Source organism: Pelodiscus sinensis, chromosome 19, assembly GCF_049634645.1.
Source record: "Pelodiscus sinensis isolate JC-2024 chromosome 19, ASM4963464v1, whole genome shotgun sequence".
NCBI lineage: Eukaryota > Metazoa > Chordata > Testudines > Trionychidae > Pelodiscus > Pelodiscus sinensis.
Window position 1 is genome coordinate 16,282,900 of NC_134729.1, and position 16,874 is coordinate 16,299,773.

General features: G+C 61.6%; 1 protein-coding gene across 1 annotated transcript; it reads left to right on the plus strand.

The window, feature by feature from the left end:
* Positions 1-1,446: 1,446 nt before the first annotated feature.
* Positions 1,447-6,882, plus strand: KISS1R (KISS1 receptor). Its single transcript, XM_075902630.1, has 5 exons — positions 1,447-1,900; positions 4,625-4,749; positions 5,017-5,152; positions 5,698-5,936; positions 6,526-6,882. The coding sequence occupies exons 1-5, from the start codon at positions 1,654-1,656 to the stop codon at positions 6,880-6,882; spliced, it is 1,104 nt and encodes a 367-aa protein (XP_075758745.1). The 5' UTR covers positions 1,447-1,653.
* Positions 6,883-16,874: the final 9,992 nt, after the last annotated feature.

Below are 16,874 nucleotides of genomic sequence, written 5' to 3' on the forward strand. Positions count from 1 at the left end.
CGCGTGTTGCAATCATGCAGTTACGCTCCAGCTGCGGCCGGACTGGCTCCTCCAGCTCCCACCGCAATTTCCTGCTCTTCTCTGCTTTGCCTCTCTACCCCCCTCCCGTCTCCCCCCAGCCCTGCCACCCCAGGTTCCAACAGTTCTAGCGAGGGTACCCGGGATGCACATTTGTCCGTGCCAGCCTTCCCTCTGAAAGTCTTCTCTACCCTGGCAAACCGTTTTGTCGGTACCGCCATGCCACTTGTAAGTGCAGAGCTTAGGCACAATTCGATTTCCCCAGTCACCCTGGCTACTCGGGCCGGTCTGCCCTCCCCGGTCCCGATGCTCCGTTTTGAAGGGGCTGGCACTGGCAGGCTGACAGCTGCCCCTGGGGCTGGAGAGGTGTAATCGCTCTTCATTGTGTAACAATCCAGACGGCTCGTCCTTGCGACTCCCGCACCCGTGACATGAAACATTTCCCCTTCAGCCAGGTCAATCTCAGCCATCGGGCTCTTGCTGCCCCTCTCGCTGGCTTTGAAAGTGCTGGCAGGTTGGCAGCCATTCCTGGCTCCTACAGGCAAAGCGATGCTTAAGCTAGATGCAGTTACCTTTGGAACTCCCCTCCCCATGACATTTCTGAGGCACTGATCATACAAAGGGATCAGGTATCTATGCAGATGAGACCAATGACTAGGACTACACTAGGGAAGATAAAAATGAGCAGGACGCTCAGTCCCCATGCTTCAGGGTATAAACTGACCGAGAGCTGGATTCCTACGGGCTGGTTCCTTCGTGGGGCAGTGCGGTGCCATGGGATGTAAGTCCCCGAGGGCCCTGCTGGGAGGGCTGGGGCTGCTGTAAAGCTTGCAGTGGGGACGTCGGCTGGTCACACCGGGCATGACGTTGGTCAAACCTTGTGCCAGGCCTTAGTCTCTCCGGGCCTCAGTTTTCCCCTGTGCAGTGGGGATCACAACACGGGGGGGGGGGGAGGGAGTCATATCAGACGCTTGGCTGGTTTATGCGAAGTCCAAGGGTGGGGAATGAGAGCTGCCCCCCCCCCCGCTGAGGGGTGTCACCGGCCCCCAAACCCGCTGACGCCTTCCTGGGGCCCTTCATTGGAGAGCCCCTGGCTCCTGCCCCTTCACCCCACTGCCCTGGGGCAGGTCAATATTTTCTCCCCCTGGATTTGTTCCTGCGGAGCCAGGGGACAGAGAAGCCCCAAGGCTGTGCCGGGTGATGCAGGGAGTTGGGAGGGAAGGAACCCAGGAGTCCTGCCCTCTGACCTCCTGCCTGCTCTAACCACTGGGCCGCACGTCCGGGAGGGGCCGGGCATCCACCCTCGGCAGAGGCCAGCTGGCCACGGGGTGGGACTTCGGGCTCGGCTTCGGTAGCCCCCTCCCCAGGCGGGAGGGGCTTCTCGCGTCCCCACTACAAGAGGCGGGCGAGAGGGAAAGCGGAGCGGATTCGGAGCGGGGGGAGGGGATGCGGCGCCTGCCACGGGGCTCTGCAGCTCGGTCCCGCGTGGGGCAGCTCTCGGGCTCCTGGGGTCCCCGCCGCGAGGGGCTGCAGCCCCGGGGGGGCGCGTGAGGGGGGCTTGGGCACCCCCCAGCTGGGCTGCGGGGCAGGGTCCGGGGAGAGTCCGGCCGCCCCACGCGGGACGCGGCGGGCACCATGCGGGGCGCCGCCGCCAGCGCCCGGCTCAACGCCTCGCTCCTGCTGCCCGGCCGCGCGCCCTGCCCCGGGGCGCTGCCCTGCGCCAACAGCTCCGAGCCCCGCGGCCCCCCGCGCCTGCTGGACGCCTGGCTGGTGCCGCTCTTCTTCGCCGGGCTCCTGGCGCTGGGGCTGGCGGGCAACGCGCTGGTCCTCTTCGTCATCTCCAAGCACAAGCAGATGCGGACGGTCACCAACTTCTACATCGGTCAGTGGGGCAGCGGGCCGGGCGCGCGTGGGGCTGGGCACAGGACATGTGGGGCTGGGCACGGGGGCGCGCGTGGGGCTGGGCACAGGACATGTGGGGCTGGGCACGGGGGCGCGCGTGGGGCTAGGCACAGGACATGCGGGGTGCGCTGGGGCTGAGCACAGGACATGGGGGGCTGGGCACGAGGGGGGTGCACATGGGGCTGAGCACAGGACATGGGGGGCTGGGCACGAGGGGGGTGCACATGGGGCTGAGCACAGGACATGGGGGGCTGGGCACGAGGGGGGTGCACATGGGGCTGGGCACAGGATATGGGGGGCTGGGCACGAGGGGGCATGCCTGGGGCTGGGCTCAGGACATGTGGGGTGCACATGGGGCTGGGCACAGGATATGGGGGGCTGGGCACGAGGGGGTGTGCCTTGGGCTGGGCTCAGGACATGTGGGGTGCACATGGGGCTGGGCACAGGATATGGGGGGCTGGGCACGAGGGGGCATGCCTGGGGCTAGGCACAGGATATGGGGGGCTGGGCACGAGGGGGCATGCCTTGGGCTGGGCTCAGGACATGTGGGGTGCACATGGGGCTGGACACAGGACATGGGGGGCTGGGCACGAGGGGGGTGCACTGGAGTCGGCCAGTGCTCCCGCTCAGCTGGCAGAGATGCCCAGCCATGGCCGGCTGCGTCCCAGCCGAAGGCGCAGGTCCCTACAGAGGCTGGGGCTCTGCACAGCCCAGCACCAGCATCTCCCTTACCCCCCTGCAGCCGCTCCACACGGGAGGGGCGGGAGCCGTGGGGAAGGGGGCTGCCCACTCTCCTGTCTGGTCTGGCAGAGCTGGCATGGCAGGAGCAGGGCCGGAGCAGGGGGCAGTCGCACACCCCACTGGAGGGACGGGGAGTTTTTAAGGGGACAGTGGCCCCTGAATGCCACTCAGTGAGTGGGGGCTGGGCACTGAGCCCTGAGGGGGCGGCTGGGGGATGGGGCTGGGGGCCATCAGAGTCTGCACCGAGCCTGCGGAGGGGAGGGATGACTGGGCTGTGCCAGAGCCCATAGGCAGCCCGCAGCTGCATGGGGCACCATGAATTTTGGGGCAATTGGGGGTGCCCACGTGGCTGGATGTTTTGCGTATGGCCCTGTGCAGACAGCGCGCCAAAGAGGGACTCCAAAGAGTTGCCCCGAAAGCCAGGGGCAGCGGGCAGACCCCACTGGCAGCTGCAGGTCCATGCTAGTGGCTGGGCGCCTCGCACGCACTCGGGAACAGGCCTTATCCAGAGCGGTGCGGGTCCCTGGGGCGCATGCCAAGAAAACGCGTTTCCACGCAGCGAAATGGGAGCGGAGGCAGCTGGGAACAAAGACCGTAGGCCCGGGCGGGGGGGTGTGTCCGGGAGGCAGGGACTCTGCAGAAGATTTGGGGGGCTGTGGAGAATAACCAGCGGAACGGGAGTCCCCCTGTAACGCTGGGTCAAGCCACCCGGGGCAGCGTGAACGGGAATCTCGGTCAGAGCAGAGACGTTATTTTTACCTCTGTATTTGACCCTGATACGTGGGCTCCTGTGTCCCGTTCTGATGCCCACAATTCAGGAAGTTGGTGGACAAATTTGAGGGGCTTCAAATAAGAGCCACGGGAAGGATTAAAAGCTTGGAAAACCTGCCTTATAGCTGGGGCCCTACCCAATTCATGGCCATGGAAAGCACATCACGGACTGGGAAATCTGGCCTTTCGTGAGCTGTTACCTTGTACTACACAGATTGCAAGGGGGAGACCAGCACATCTCAAACTGGGGGGCCCGACCCAAACGGGAGCTGCGGGGGCAGGTCACAAGGTTATTTTAGGGGCGAGGGGGTTGTCATGGTTCTGCCTCCCTGAGTTCTTCAGACCGGGTGGCTGGAGACGGGTGCCCAGCTCTGAAAGCAGCGCCCTGCCAGCAGCAGCGCAGACGTGAGGGGGGCCGGGCTGGGCCGGGCCGGGCTGGGCCAGGCCAGGCCGCCCTTCTGCGCTGCTGCTGGCGGCAGCTCTGCCTGCTCCAGGAGCTGGAAGACGGGGGATACGGGCTTGATGCAGGAATCCCTTAGGAGACATTCTCGGGGCCCTTGAAGATGCTGGGCCGGGGCATGTTGACCCAGCTCTGTGAACTTCCCAGGAGCAACGACAATTCCCCTCTGCTGAGGCACAGCCCTGGGAATCTGTGGGTGCCACGAGGGAAGCATCTAACTGGTGGAAAAATACGAGGCCCCGGTCTGCTGCTCTCTCCCAGACTGTGCTGCTGCAGGTGAAATCCTGCAGCGCTGGCCACAGTGGCCCCTGGTGCTATACACCCTTTACCTGGAGTGAAGAGGAGCGGAAATAAACCAGGGCTTGGCCTACATAGAAAGAGGGTCAGTTTCCATATTCCAGCAGGAAAGTCTTTGTTTCGGGCCTGTTCCCAGAGTGGCAGGGGGTGGTGAGAAATGAAGCCGCAAAGGCCGTCTCGTTCCCCTTTTAAATCAGTCTGTGGCCTCCCTGATGCTGAGGGATCCAAGTGCTTTGCCACCATTAATGGGTGTCGCCTCACCGGGCCCCTGAGCGACAGAGCAGAGCTATTCTCCCCATCACACTGGCAAGAAACTGAGGCACTGCTATTAAGTGACTTGCCCAAGGGGGCACAGGGAGCCTGTGGCAGAAGCAGGATTTGAAGCCAGGCCTCTCGAGCCCTAATCACTGCATGACGCTGCCTTTCTTTTGGCAGCCAACCTGGCCAGCACAGACATCATCTTCCTGGTGTGCTGCGTGCCGTTCACCGCCGTGCTGTACCCCCTGCCCGGCTGGATCTTTGGCGAGTTCATGTGCAAGTTTGTCAATTACATTCAGCAGGTGAGGCGCTAGCCAAGAGCTTCGCCCCCCCCCCTTCGGGCAGAGCAGAGCCCCCTGGGGCAGCAACGGGGGGAGCTCTGCCCCCCCCTTGCACACCAGCACCTCACGCTGCTGTCACACGACAGGGCACACCCCGTGCATGCCAATCCGCCTCTGGCGTTTTGCTGCCTCCCCACCCCTGGGGCTGAGGGCAGAGGCCCAGCGTGGCCTGGCCCCCCGCCAAGGCTGCTCCCATGGCCTTCCCTCTCCGCTTCTACCCCCTTGTAGGTCTCCGTGCAGGCCACCTGCGCCACCCTGACGGCCATGAGCATGGACCGCTGGTACGTGACCGTGTTCCCGCTGCGCTCCCTGCGCCTGCGCACCCCCCGCCTCGCCGCCGCCGTCAGCCTGGGCATCTGGATCTGTGAGTGGGGCTGGCGGGGAGTGGGGGACACTTGGCCCCCTGGGGCGAGCTGGCCATGAGGGGCTGTCTCCGGAGCTCTCGACAAAGAAAGGGGAATGGAATGGATCTGGCCCTCCACTTTGTTCCCTGGCTGTGAGCCCAGTGCTGGGTCGGTTCTGTCCCCCACCCTGCTCTCCCGGCTGGGAGCCCAGTGCTGGGTCGGTTCTGTCCCTCCCCCCTGCTCTCCCGGCTGGGAGCCCAGTGCTGGGTCGGTTCTGTCCCTCCCCCCTGCTCTCCCGGCTGTGAGCCCAGTGCTGGGTCGGTTCTGTCCCTCCCCCCTGCTCTCCCGGCTGGGAGCCCAGTGCTGGGTCGGTTCTGTCCCTCCCCCCTGCTCTCCCGGCTGGGAGCCCAGTGCTGGGTCGGTTCTGTCCCTCCCCCCTGCTCTCCCGGCTGTGAGCCCAGTGCTGGGTTGGTTCTGTCCCTTCTTCCTCCACCAAGCCCCAAAGCCAGGCAAGGATCCAGCCTGGTGCTGGGTCACTGATTCTGGTGCTTGCTGCCCGTGGCAGGTTCCTTTGTCCTCTCCACCCCGGTGCTGGTGTACAACAGGTTGACAGAGGGCTACTGGTTTGGGCCGCAGACCTACTGCAGCGAGTCCTTCCCCTCTGCCGCCCACGAGAAGGCCTTCACCCTCTACAACTTCCTGGCCGTCTACCTGGTGCCCCTCCTGACCATCTGTGTCTGCTACGTGGCCATGCTCTACCAGATGGGCCATCCCACCGTGGAGCCGGTCGATAACAACTACCAGGTAACTGGCTCCTCCCCCTGCACTCCCTGCACACACCAGTAGGGGGCGTGTGCATGCGGAGAGCTATATAAACCCTGACCCCCAGAGGCACCGAGCACCCGTCGCTCCTGTTGGCTCCCCCTTGGCCGCAGGGCTAAATTCATCCCTGGTCTCTGTACACGCCGGCGTGCGCACAGCAATGCTCACGTGCATGGCGTATGGCTGCAGGGAGCTGCATCTGTGTCCACGTGCACGTGCACCACACACGCTGCCATTTGCACCTGTGCACTCACCACACGGCGTGCCTGTGAATGCACACTGAGGCACCCTGCTGGTTGCACATGTGATGCTCAGAGGGTCCCCTTCTCCCCCGCGGTGGTGGCTGGGCTGTCGCTAGAGGTTGCTGAGCCCGCCACTGGGCTGTTCCTTTAGCTCAGGCAGCAGCGGCTCATGCTTTGATCCGGAGGTCGCCGGTTTAATCCCCGCTCCTAACCACTCTCCCGGCGGTGTGGTGCTATACGCCCGTGCAACCCTTTGTGTGCGTGCCACTTTGCACGTGTCCAGCTGGCGCACGTGCGACCGCCCATGCCCTGTCTCTATGGCGTGCAAGGTGCAGCAGCTGGCGGAACGCTCCGAGGCGATGCGGGCCAAGATCTCCCGCATGGTGGCCATCATCGTGGTGCTCTTCACCATCTGCTGGGGGCCCGTTCAATTCCTCCTCCTCCTCCAGGCCTTTGCCCCCCGCTTCCAGCGCAACTACTACGTCTACAAGGTGAAGATCTGGGCCCACTGCATGTCCTACGCCAACTCCTCCGTCAACCCCGTCGTCTACGCCTTCATGGGGGCCAACTTCCGGAAAGCCTTCAAGAAGGTCTTCCCCTTCATCTTCAGGCCCAAGGTGGGCTGCGCCAGCGTGGGCCGCGCCCATGCCAACACCGAGATGCACTTCGTCTCCTCCGGCACCTAGCGGGGGGCACAGAACGTGCCCAGAACGTGAGGCCGGCTGGGGGGCCTCTCTCCTGAGGACGTGCAGCGCCGCTCGTCCCCAGCGCTTTACCCGCCCTCTCACCCGCCACTGTCAGTCACCCAGCTCTGCGGGGACGGCAGCCGCTTCTGTAGAGCCCAGCAGCGCCGCTGCCCGCTCAGGACAGGAACGCGAGGCAGGCCCGCAGAACGTGATTACCCCCAAGAAACAGGCGACGCTGCTACCCCGCTGCCCCCGGAAAGATGGCCGGGGACTTGTAACCCCCGCAGAACCAGAAGCTCTGCTTTCCCTCGGAAAGAGGTCTCCCTCCGCCAGCACCCGCTCACTCGGGGAGCAGAGCGCCCGCTTCCAGATCACTAGCGGCGCTTCGGATGCCGCTTCCGTCCGGACCCTCCCGTCTAAGTGGTGCCCTGCAGCCCCCCCAGGAACTCTGCCTAAGTTCTTTCTTGTGCGGCCTGCTGATGGACTTGTGGTCGCGCACACACAACCCCGTAAATACCCACACACCCCTGTACACACAGCCCCGCACACCTCCCCCAACACACACACACACTCCGTACACACACCCACACCCTGTACACCTCCCCCCGTACACACACCCACACAGACCCCGTACACCTCCCCCCGTACACACACCCACACAGACCCCGTACACCTCCCCCCGTACACACACCCACACAGACCCCGTACACCTCCTTCCGTACACACACCCACACAGACCCCGTACACCTCCCCCCGTACACACACCCACACAGACCCCGTACACCTCCCCCCGTACACACACCCACACAGACCCCGTACACCTCCTTCCGTACACACACCCACACAGACCCCGTACACCTCCCCCCGTACACACACCCACACAGACCCCGTACACCTCCCCCCGTACACACACCCACACAGACCCCGTACACCTCCTTCCGTACACACACCCACACAGACCCCGTACACCTCCCCCCGTACACACACACACACCCTGTACACCTCCCCCCGTACACACACCCACACAGACCCCGTACACCTCCCCCCGTACACACACCCACACAGACCCCGTACACCTCCCCCCGTACACACACCCACACAGACCCCGTACACCTCCCCCCGTACACACACCCACACAGACCCCGTACACCTCCTTCCGTACACACACCCACACAGACCCCGTACACCTCCTTCCGTACACACACCCACACAGACCCCGTACACCTCCCCCCGTACACACACCCACACAGACCCCGTACACCTCCCCCCGTACACACACCCACACAGACCCCGTACACCTCCCCCCGTACACACACACACACACACCCCGTACACACACCCGCTCCTCAAAAAATGAGGAGTAATGTTAGTGCGGACTAAGGGCTTTAGTCCGAACTAACGCGTCCTGGCGCGCACTTCCTGGTTTGAATCAGCTGTGATTCGAACCAGCGCGCCGGCGAGATCACGTTAATGAAGCGCGGGATATTTAAATCCCCGCTTCATTAACTACTTTGGTCGTCTCCATTTGCATCCCTAGTCTGAACTAGGGATGCAGTGTAGACGTATCCTCAGATCCCAGGAAATGCCTCTCTTGTGGAACACTAGACTGAGCTGGCTGTCAGCGGCGCTCATCCCGGGTCAGTGGACACCAGCCGTCTCCCTATGACTCCTGGAGGCCTGGCCAGTGAGTCGTTAAGCCCTCACTTACTGGAGCAAACTTTTCCTGGGGCCCGGGTCTAACCTATGTAATAATGCAGCTCCCACCCCCCAGCATGTGGGCATGTCCCATCGCCCTGTGAGGCAGGGAATTATGGGAACGGTTACCCCCTTTTTACAGAGCAGGAGCTTGGGCGCTAAGGGTATGTCTACACTACCCCGCTAGGTCGAACTAGGGTGGTAACGTAGGCAACCGGAGTTGCAAATGAAGCCCGGGATTTGAATTTCCTGGGCTTCATTTGCATCTCGCCGGGCGCCGCCATTTTTAAATATCCGCTAGTGCGGCTACACGCGGCACGGACTAGGTAGTTCGGACTAGGCTTCCTAGTCCGAACTACCGTTACTCCTCGTGAGGAAGCCTAGTCTGAACTACCTAGTCCGTGCCGCGTGTAGCTGCGGGCACGGAGTCCGCACTAGCGGACATTTAAAAATGGCGGCGCCCAGCGAGATGCAAATGAAGCCCGGGAAATTCAAATCCCAGGCTTCATTTGCAACTCCGGTTGCCTACATTACCACCCTAGTTCGAACTAGGGTGGTAGTGTAGACATACCCTAAGTTAAGTGACTTGCCCCAGGCCACAAAGGGCAAGTAGCAGAGCAGAGACACGAACCCAGCTTGGCATCTAGCGCCCTAACCACTGGGCCAGGTTGCTCCTGCTGGAGCCCCTGGGATGGATCTGGCCTGGCTAGTCCAGTCCTTGTAAAGACACCGAGGCTCAGAGAGAGCGACTCAGACACCGCCTGGAGAGTAACTGGCCCATCGATCCCACAAGTTACTCCTCCCATGCTGCTGGGGGCAGATGGGCAGCAAAGAATGGAGGGTCCCTGGTTGCCGAGAAGAGAGGATGGAGGGTTCCGGGTTGCCAAGGAGAGAGGATGGAGGGTTCTGGGTTGCCAAGGAGAGAGGATGGAGGGTTCCGGGTTGCCAAGGAGAGAGTAATGTGGGTGCTGGGTTGCCAAGGAGAGAGGATGAAGGGTTTTGGGTTGCCAAGGAGAGAGGAATGTGGGTGCTGGGTTACCAAGGAGAGAGGAATGTGGGTGCTGGGTTGCCAAGGAGAGAGGATGGAGGGTTCCGGGTTGCCAAGGAGAGAGGAATGTGGGTGCTGGGTTGCCAAGGAGAGAGGATGGAGGGTTCCGGGTTGCCAAGGAGAGAGGATGGAGGGTTCCGGGTTGCCAAGGAGAGAGGAATGCGGGTGCTGGGTTACCAAGGAGAGAGGAATGTGGGTGCTGGGTTGCCAAGGAGAGAGGATGGAGGGTTCCGGGTTGCCAAGGAGAGAGGAATGCGGGTGCTGGGTTGCTGAGGAGAGAGGATGGTAGGTGCCGGGTTGCCCAGCAACAGGCACTGCTCGGTGGCATCCCATTGTCTCCCTGCCCCGTGGCCGTGGAAGTGGCAGCTCAGGGTGGCTGGTGGCATCGTCTCTCCCTCCAGGGGGCAGGAGGGTGTTCCGGGCCCGGCAGGAAAGGACTAGCCCCCCACGGCTCCTCAGGGGGAGCCCTGCTCCTTTAAGGGTCGGGGGCCAGGGCCAGAAGCTCAGACCCAGCTGGGAAGGGGGCGGGGATTTCTACAAAGGGCTTTGTTGCCCCAGGGAGGACGCTGGCGCCTGTAGCGGGGGAGGGGTGCAAAGGGCCGGGGTCCAGGTTGGGGGCCAGCGATTCTCAGTCAGGGGGCGCGTGCCCCCGCGTGCCGCCCCTCAGCGAGACCTCAGGCCCCACACACTGGCCGGGCCCGCAGACGGAGGCCGACTCTGCGCCCCAACGCCGATGTGCAATGCAACAGTCACCGTCGAATGGGCTTGTACAGGGACACTAGCAGGGTCACCGGCCTGAGTTAATTGGGGTTTTACCCCCCTCTCCCTAGGGGAGCAGGTGCAGCTTTGGCCGGCAGAGGGCCCCTGCTTCCCAAAATAAGATCCTCTGTTGCTTGGTCCTTAACTCCAGTAGTTTTTGTTTCTCCCGCTTTCAAGGGCTGCTGGCGCTGGGGAGGAGGCTTGGGGGCAGGCTGACCCCGACAGCCCCAGGCCTCTCACGGCAGCAGCTCGGGGCCAGGTGAGACACACCTCTCCGTGGCCTCCATCTCCAGTGGGCACAGCCCGGGAAGGGGGCACGTCCCCCAGCTGGGGCAGGTCCCGGTTCATTTGCCCCCTGAGCTCCCAGCCAGAGCGAGGAACGCAGCAAACGGGGCACTTTCCCCTCGCTCCCTGACGAAGGGACCAGCCAGCTCAGCCCTCCCCGAAGGGCTCCCCTCTCTTCTGCCTCGCCTCGGTCTCTTTCCCGCACCGTTCAGTGAGAAACCCCACTCCGGGTACGGCCCATGGGCCGGGCCCCCAAGCCCGGAGTCTGCTTTAAGTGAGGATCAGCGGAAGCTACGTCCCGAATAGCGGGGTCCTCGCTGTCCCCATTTCGGGGCGTTCTGGGACAGCCAGGCAGGCGCATGAAGTCTCACGTACGCGGTAGCTGGGGATGCGGCTGCTCCGTCCCAGTGTCTGCCTAGGCTCAGTCTGCGAGCCGGGAGCTCTTGGGAGGTGAGCCGCAGGGGCTGGCGGATGAAGGCGGCTGAGTTCCTGCCGCGGCCGAGGTTTGCGGGAGGGCGGGGGGATGCCGGGCGGCTGCGCAGCTGGCCACGGGAGGGTGAATTCCTGGTCACTGGGAGTCACTGGAGGCCGGGCTGGAGGCTGGAAGGGCCGAGGGAGGATCTCTGGCCGCGTTAATGAGCCCCGCTGGCCTTGGCATGTGCTCAGCCCCCGGGCACGGGCCGTGGAGGGGGACGGGCTGGGAAGGGAGATTCAGAATCCTCAGATGGGGCCGGACACTGCCCTGCTGGGGGGGCCGGCGAACTCCAGCCCTGCGCCCCCGGAGGCAAAGGGCTGCCCGAGCTCGTGTCTCCGGAGCACGGGGCAGACGCCCGCTGGCTGGAGGGGGCCTGGGAGGCTGGAGGGACCCCTGGTTTGCCAGCGGGCACCAGCCCAGGCCCTGCTCCCCGATGGATCTGGGCAGCCCGTGTCCTGTGGCAGGGCGCCCTCTAGTGGTGCCATAAGCCCACCCAAACCAAGTGTCAGTGCCCAAAGCACGCTGGCGGTGAGCGAGGCCGGAGAGCCGCTGTGAATCCAGCTGGGGGGTGTCTGGGCGAAGGGCCGGGCCACCAGTTCCCCTTGGCTCTGCCACAGCCCCCCAGCCCTCTGCTCTTTGACACCCCCAGGCCTCTGCAGTAGCCCCCTGCTGAGAGCCCAGAACGGAGCGGGCCATGGAGCTGGAGCTCGGGGCGGGGAAGGGCCGATCCTCTGAGCTGGGAAACGGCGGGGTAAGGGGATCTGCCCAGCGGCCCCGAGGCAGGAGGGGGGTTGCCCAGCCGGGGACTGCAGCCTGGCAGGAAAAGAACCCGTCTGTGAGCCCCTGGTGCAATAGCCAAACCATGTGGGTGTTTGCGCGCGTGCGCACAGACGGGGCTGTGGGGCTGTTGTGGGGTTTGGGGCTTTTACCTGAGTCTGCTCCTCCGAGTGTGGGATATTCTTTCCAAGAAGAACCAAGACCCTTCTAAATGTGTTTTTGGATGAGGCTTGGCCTCCGCCCCGAGCTCCCAGCTGCACCTTGCGCAGAACATCTGTGCATCTCCGCTGCCTGGGGCTGGGCTGCCAGTCAACATCCCAGCTGCGAAAGACCGGGCCAGCCGCCTGCCTGTGGCCATTGCTTCTCGTGCCACGAGGGGGCGACTGGGCCCCGGCAGAGGACTGGCTGCTGCTGGGGAAAGAACACCTGGCTTGCAATGGCAGGCCCTGTTAAAGTGGATGGGAGCTTTGCCCCATGCGTGGAGGGCCAAGCAAGCCCCGGTAGGAGTGTCAGCCGTCCGCCAGCAGCACTCAGCAAAGCCAGTCTTGGTTTTAAAGAGGGGTAAACTGAGGCACAGAGCTGCTTGAGGCGAGTCAGGAGCAGCAGGGTAGGGAATAGAACCCAGGAGTCCTGGCTGAAGGATTATTTTCCCAGAGGGCCCAAGATGCCTGTTCCTATCCCACAGGGCCTGTAAGGAGCCCGTGGGGAGCCGCAATAGGCTGCAAAGGGAGGTTAGAGGGGGTGGAGAACTAGGAGGCTGAAGCAGGATGACGTACACCTAGGCCAGCCTGGCCGGGTGTTTGTCATGTATCGCTTCATCCCAGATTGGGCCGTGTGTGTGTGTGTGTGTGTGTCCATGCGCACACACATGACTCCTATCCCCATCCCCTCATGAATTCAGTTTGCTTTTACCTTCAAAAAGCTCCTGAGAAGTGTGCAGCCTTGGAGGGCTGGCTGCTCCCCAGCAATCAGCACCCAAAATTGGGAGCCACTGGGGCCTGTGGAACAGTGTTCCCTGAAAGCTGCGTGCTTGGGTGGCCAGCTGATTAGTAGAACACCGACAGCTGGCCACACAGGTGTTTTGATGGGTGGTGCTCATGCTTGGTGCACAGAAAAAATTATTCAGCACATGGATGGAAAATATTAATGGGGACCCTTGTGGAGCACCTGATCCAAACACACTTCTACTACATTGCTGGCCTGTGCAGACTACGGCGAGGATCAGTCCCCCCTGCTCCTAAGTCAAACCCTGTTCTTGTCTGTAGGATCCTTTGGGGGCCAGGCCCCGCTGTCAAGACTCACAACCTGCTTCCCAGCCATAGCCAGGGCATTTCAATAACCCAAGAGCAGATTTTTCTACCAGAGCAGCTTGTATCATGCTGGGCAGAAGCTGGTTTTGACCTGACATCCCAGAGACTTTTGCCATATCCGCTGGGGATGTGACCGTGTCCCCGTGTGGATGGGTGACCGGTCGGCGTGGGTTCACCGGTGGGCGTGCAGGGTTACGCGCAGCCCCCGCCCTGCTGCGGGGCGAGGCTCTGTGTACATCTCAGCAGCTACACGTTTGCCTAAATAAACCCATTTTACATCCCTAGTGTAAACCCCTTCTGCGGGGCAGACACTTTGGCACAACCTGTATTCTAACACACAGGCGCCCCCACCCCGCTTCCTCCCGCTCCCCTCTGTTTGCCCAGCAGCCCCTTTTCCTAGCCACTCCCTGCATCAGCCTGGCTTGTAATTCTACCCTCCCGGAGAGGCCCTCAGGGCTACCATTCTGCCTAGCAGGCAGGATATAGGTACAGCCACTCTGGTTTGTTTACTACAAGCCTTGATCTGCTTTAGGGAGCGTCCCTAAAGTGAGACAATTTCTTTCCACAGCCTGGGAATACTGGCTGAGGCACGCTGGCTCCTGGGGAACCTTTAAACTGCCCCCGCCTGGGCCTGGTGCCGTTCAGCCCCCCGCTGCGGGCCGGCGGCCGAGAGGCAGATTCAGGGAGCAGTGGCCGTTTGGCCTCCCCAAAGGGCCGCTCAAGTCCTAAGTCAACCAGGACCCCAAAACAGCTGGGCACAGGCTGGAGCGACGGGTTCCCGCGTCGCGGCTGCACCCTTGGGGGTGGGTTGCGGTTTGCACTCCCTTTGCTGCCCAAGAGAAGCAGACCCGGGGTGTCTCTGGCATAAGGGAAAGACCTGTGGGGAGGGGGTGGTGTTCCAAACCTCAAGGCACCAATTTAAGGTGGGGGGGACCAACAGGTGGCTTGGCCCACTGCCCCATGGAAAGTGAGCAGGCTTTTCCCTGATCCGAGTCGAATTGTCCAGCCAGCCGAGATAAGGGGGCTGTAGCGGAGGTTTTAAATACAGGGAGACACTTTCAAGTACAACGGCTAGTACGGAAAACCTCCCACGGTCAAGTCAATTTCATCCCTAGGTCCCACAGCACTTTACCAAGTATCCTTAGCCCCAACTGGGGAAACCGAGGCACAGAGCAGTCCATGCTGACAGCAGAGTGGGGACTGGAAGCCAGGTCTCCTGACTGCCACACCCGGATCAGACCACACTGGAGTATTGACGTTTTATTGCAACCCCCCCCCTCACACTGCTAAGTAATTTCCAGACACTTTCCCACCCACATCACTCTCCAGGAAGAGACGGCTTCCTGCTTCCCAGCTCTTCAGTGCCTAGCGCCGGCCTCTGCAGTAAAACCGTTTGTCGCCCAGGGCCTAACACAATGGGGACCCGGGGTATGACCGGGGCTGCCGGGCACGCCAGCAATACAAATAGTTGCTGGTCCGCCCCTCCCTCAGTAACCACCTACCAGGTCCTGGTGCCCCTTTTTGTAGCGTAAGGAGTCTGGTTTTGCTGCAGGAAGCCAGGATGTTTCCAAAGGTTTGCTCTCTCTGACCCCTGAACAAAGGGGTGTGTGTGTGTGTGTGTGTGTGTGTGTGTGTGTGTGTGTGTGTGTGTGTGCGCGCGCGCGTGTTAAACTTCACAGTAGCTAATACGTGGCAATGAATCCTTGTGTGGACAAGGGCGTTGCAGCACTGACCGGCATGAACAATTAAACACCGGCTTCGTGGTTGTCTTGAGCTGCAAACGTGCGGAAAACTGCGACTGACTTGACACTGCGACTTCACTGCAAAACCAGCTGGGCTTTCCATCCGGCCAGTTCTCAGTCGGGCCTGGGCTATGCGAACGGGGAAAGTCGACGTAAGAGGCGCAGATCCCATGATGTTAATTACGTAGCTGGAGTCGACGTATCATAGAATCATAGAACCACAGAGCTGGAAGAGACCTCAGAAGGTCGTCAAGTCCAGCCCCCTGCTCTAGGCAGGACCAATCCCAGCTCGATCAACCCAGCCAGGGCTTTGCTAAGCCGAGACTTAAACACCTCTAGGGATGGAGACTCCACTACTTCCCTAGGTAACCCATCCCAGTGCTTCACCACCCTCCTAGGGAAATAGTTTTTCCTAATATCCAACCTGGACCTCTCCCACTGCAACTTGGGCCCATTGCTCCTTGTTCTGCATCTGTCACTACTGAGAACAGCCTCTCTCCAGCCTCTTTGGAACCTCCCTTCAGGAAGTTGAAGGCTGCTATCAAATCCCCCCCCCCTTTCTCTTCTTCAGACTAAACAGACCCAACTCCCTCAACCTCTCCTCATAGGTCATATGCTCCATCCCCCTAATTTTGGTCGCCCTCCGCTGGCCCCTCTCCGATGTGTCCACATCCTTTTTGTGGTGGGGGGCCCAGAACTGGACACAATACTGGGCCCAGTATCTTAACTCGCGTGTCGGCGCCGTCCACCCAGCGGGAGGTCCACAGGAGCAAACGCTTCTATCTCAGAACTGGGAGGGATCTTGCAAGATCACAGAGTCCAGTCTCCTGCCTTCACAGCAGGACCAAGCACCAGCCCTGACAGGTTTGCCCCAGATCTCTAAGTGGCCCGCACAAGGGTAGAACTCCCATTAGCTTCCCTTACCCCTTGTGAGGAGCAGCAGAGCCGCGCAGTTCGAATGAGGGAGGCTTCGCTAAACCGGCTAATTTGAACCCTAGAAGATCGACTGTGGCGCACAGAGGCCGCCGTGAGGTCCCAGCGGGCACAAGGCTCGGGCGTTTTTTATCTGTAACGTCGCTAGTCGAAGTCAATCCACTCCATGTTCTGTGTTGCCCTGGGCCAACTAGATCAAGGTGAAAACTTCAGCGCTCGTCTCTCGTGGGGTCGTGGAGAAGACGCGCCTGGTTTGGGAGTGGAGCGGTGGAACAGGCGCCGGGGTCGCAGAACCCATGGGAGAAAACACCATTTTTCCTAGTCAAGATAAAGCCAAGAACTCCACCTGCGCTCTGCCCCGTGGGGTGTTTCCCAACCGCCCTGCCCCTCCAGGTGCTGGCATTCGGAGGGTGAGAGTTTTATCAGTGAGACTTTTGAATTCTGGGGGCATCTCTTGTCGGAGCTCAGTGCCGAATGGCGCTTTGTTACCCCAGGCCTTTGGGCAGGGCATTCGCCCCAGACATGCTGGGGCCCAGATGTGGAAGTTTAGGAGCCTAAATACTTTGGTGATCTTGGCTAGCGAGATCCATTGACTTGCCCCTTGTCATGGCAATGACAGCAAAACCAGATCACAGTGGGTATGCCAGGAATTAATTTGGCGTAGACATTCTGACACCCACTCAGCTTTAACCATTAAACCATACTGCCTCCCATATCTGGGGATTGAACCTAGGTGTCCCGATTCCTGGTTGGTTCCTTTAACCAACACTCAATGTCCCCCACCTCATTAGTACCTTGTATTACCAGAGCTCCTAGGAGCCCCAGGCATGGACCCAAGATCCTGTGGCGCTTGGTGCTGCACAAATGCAGAACAAAAAGTCCCTACCCCATGGAGCTTATGTCTAAGTGCGAGCCAAGAGCCAACAGAGAGACACAGACCAGCAGGGGAGAACAACGAAATGAGACCA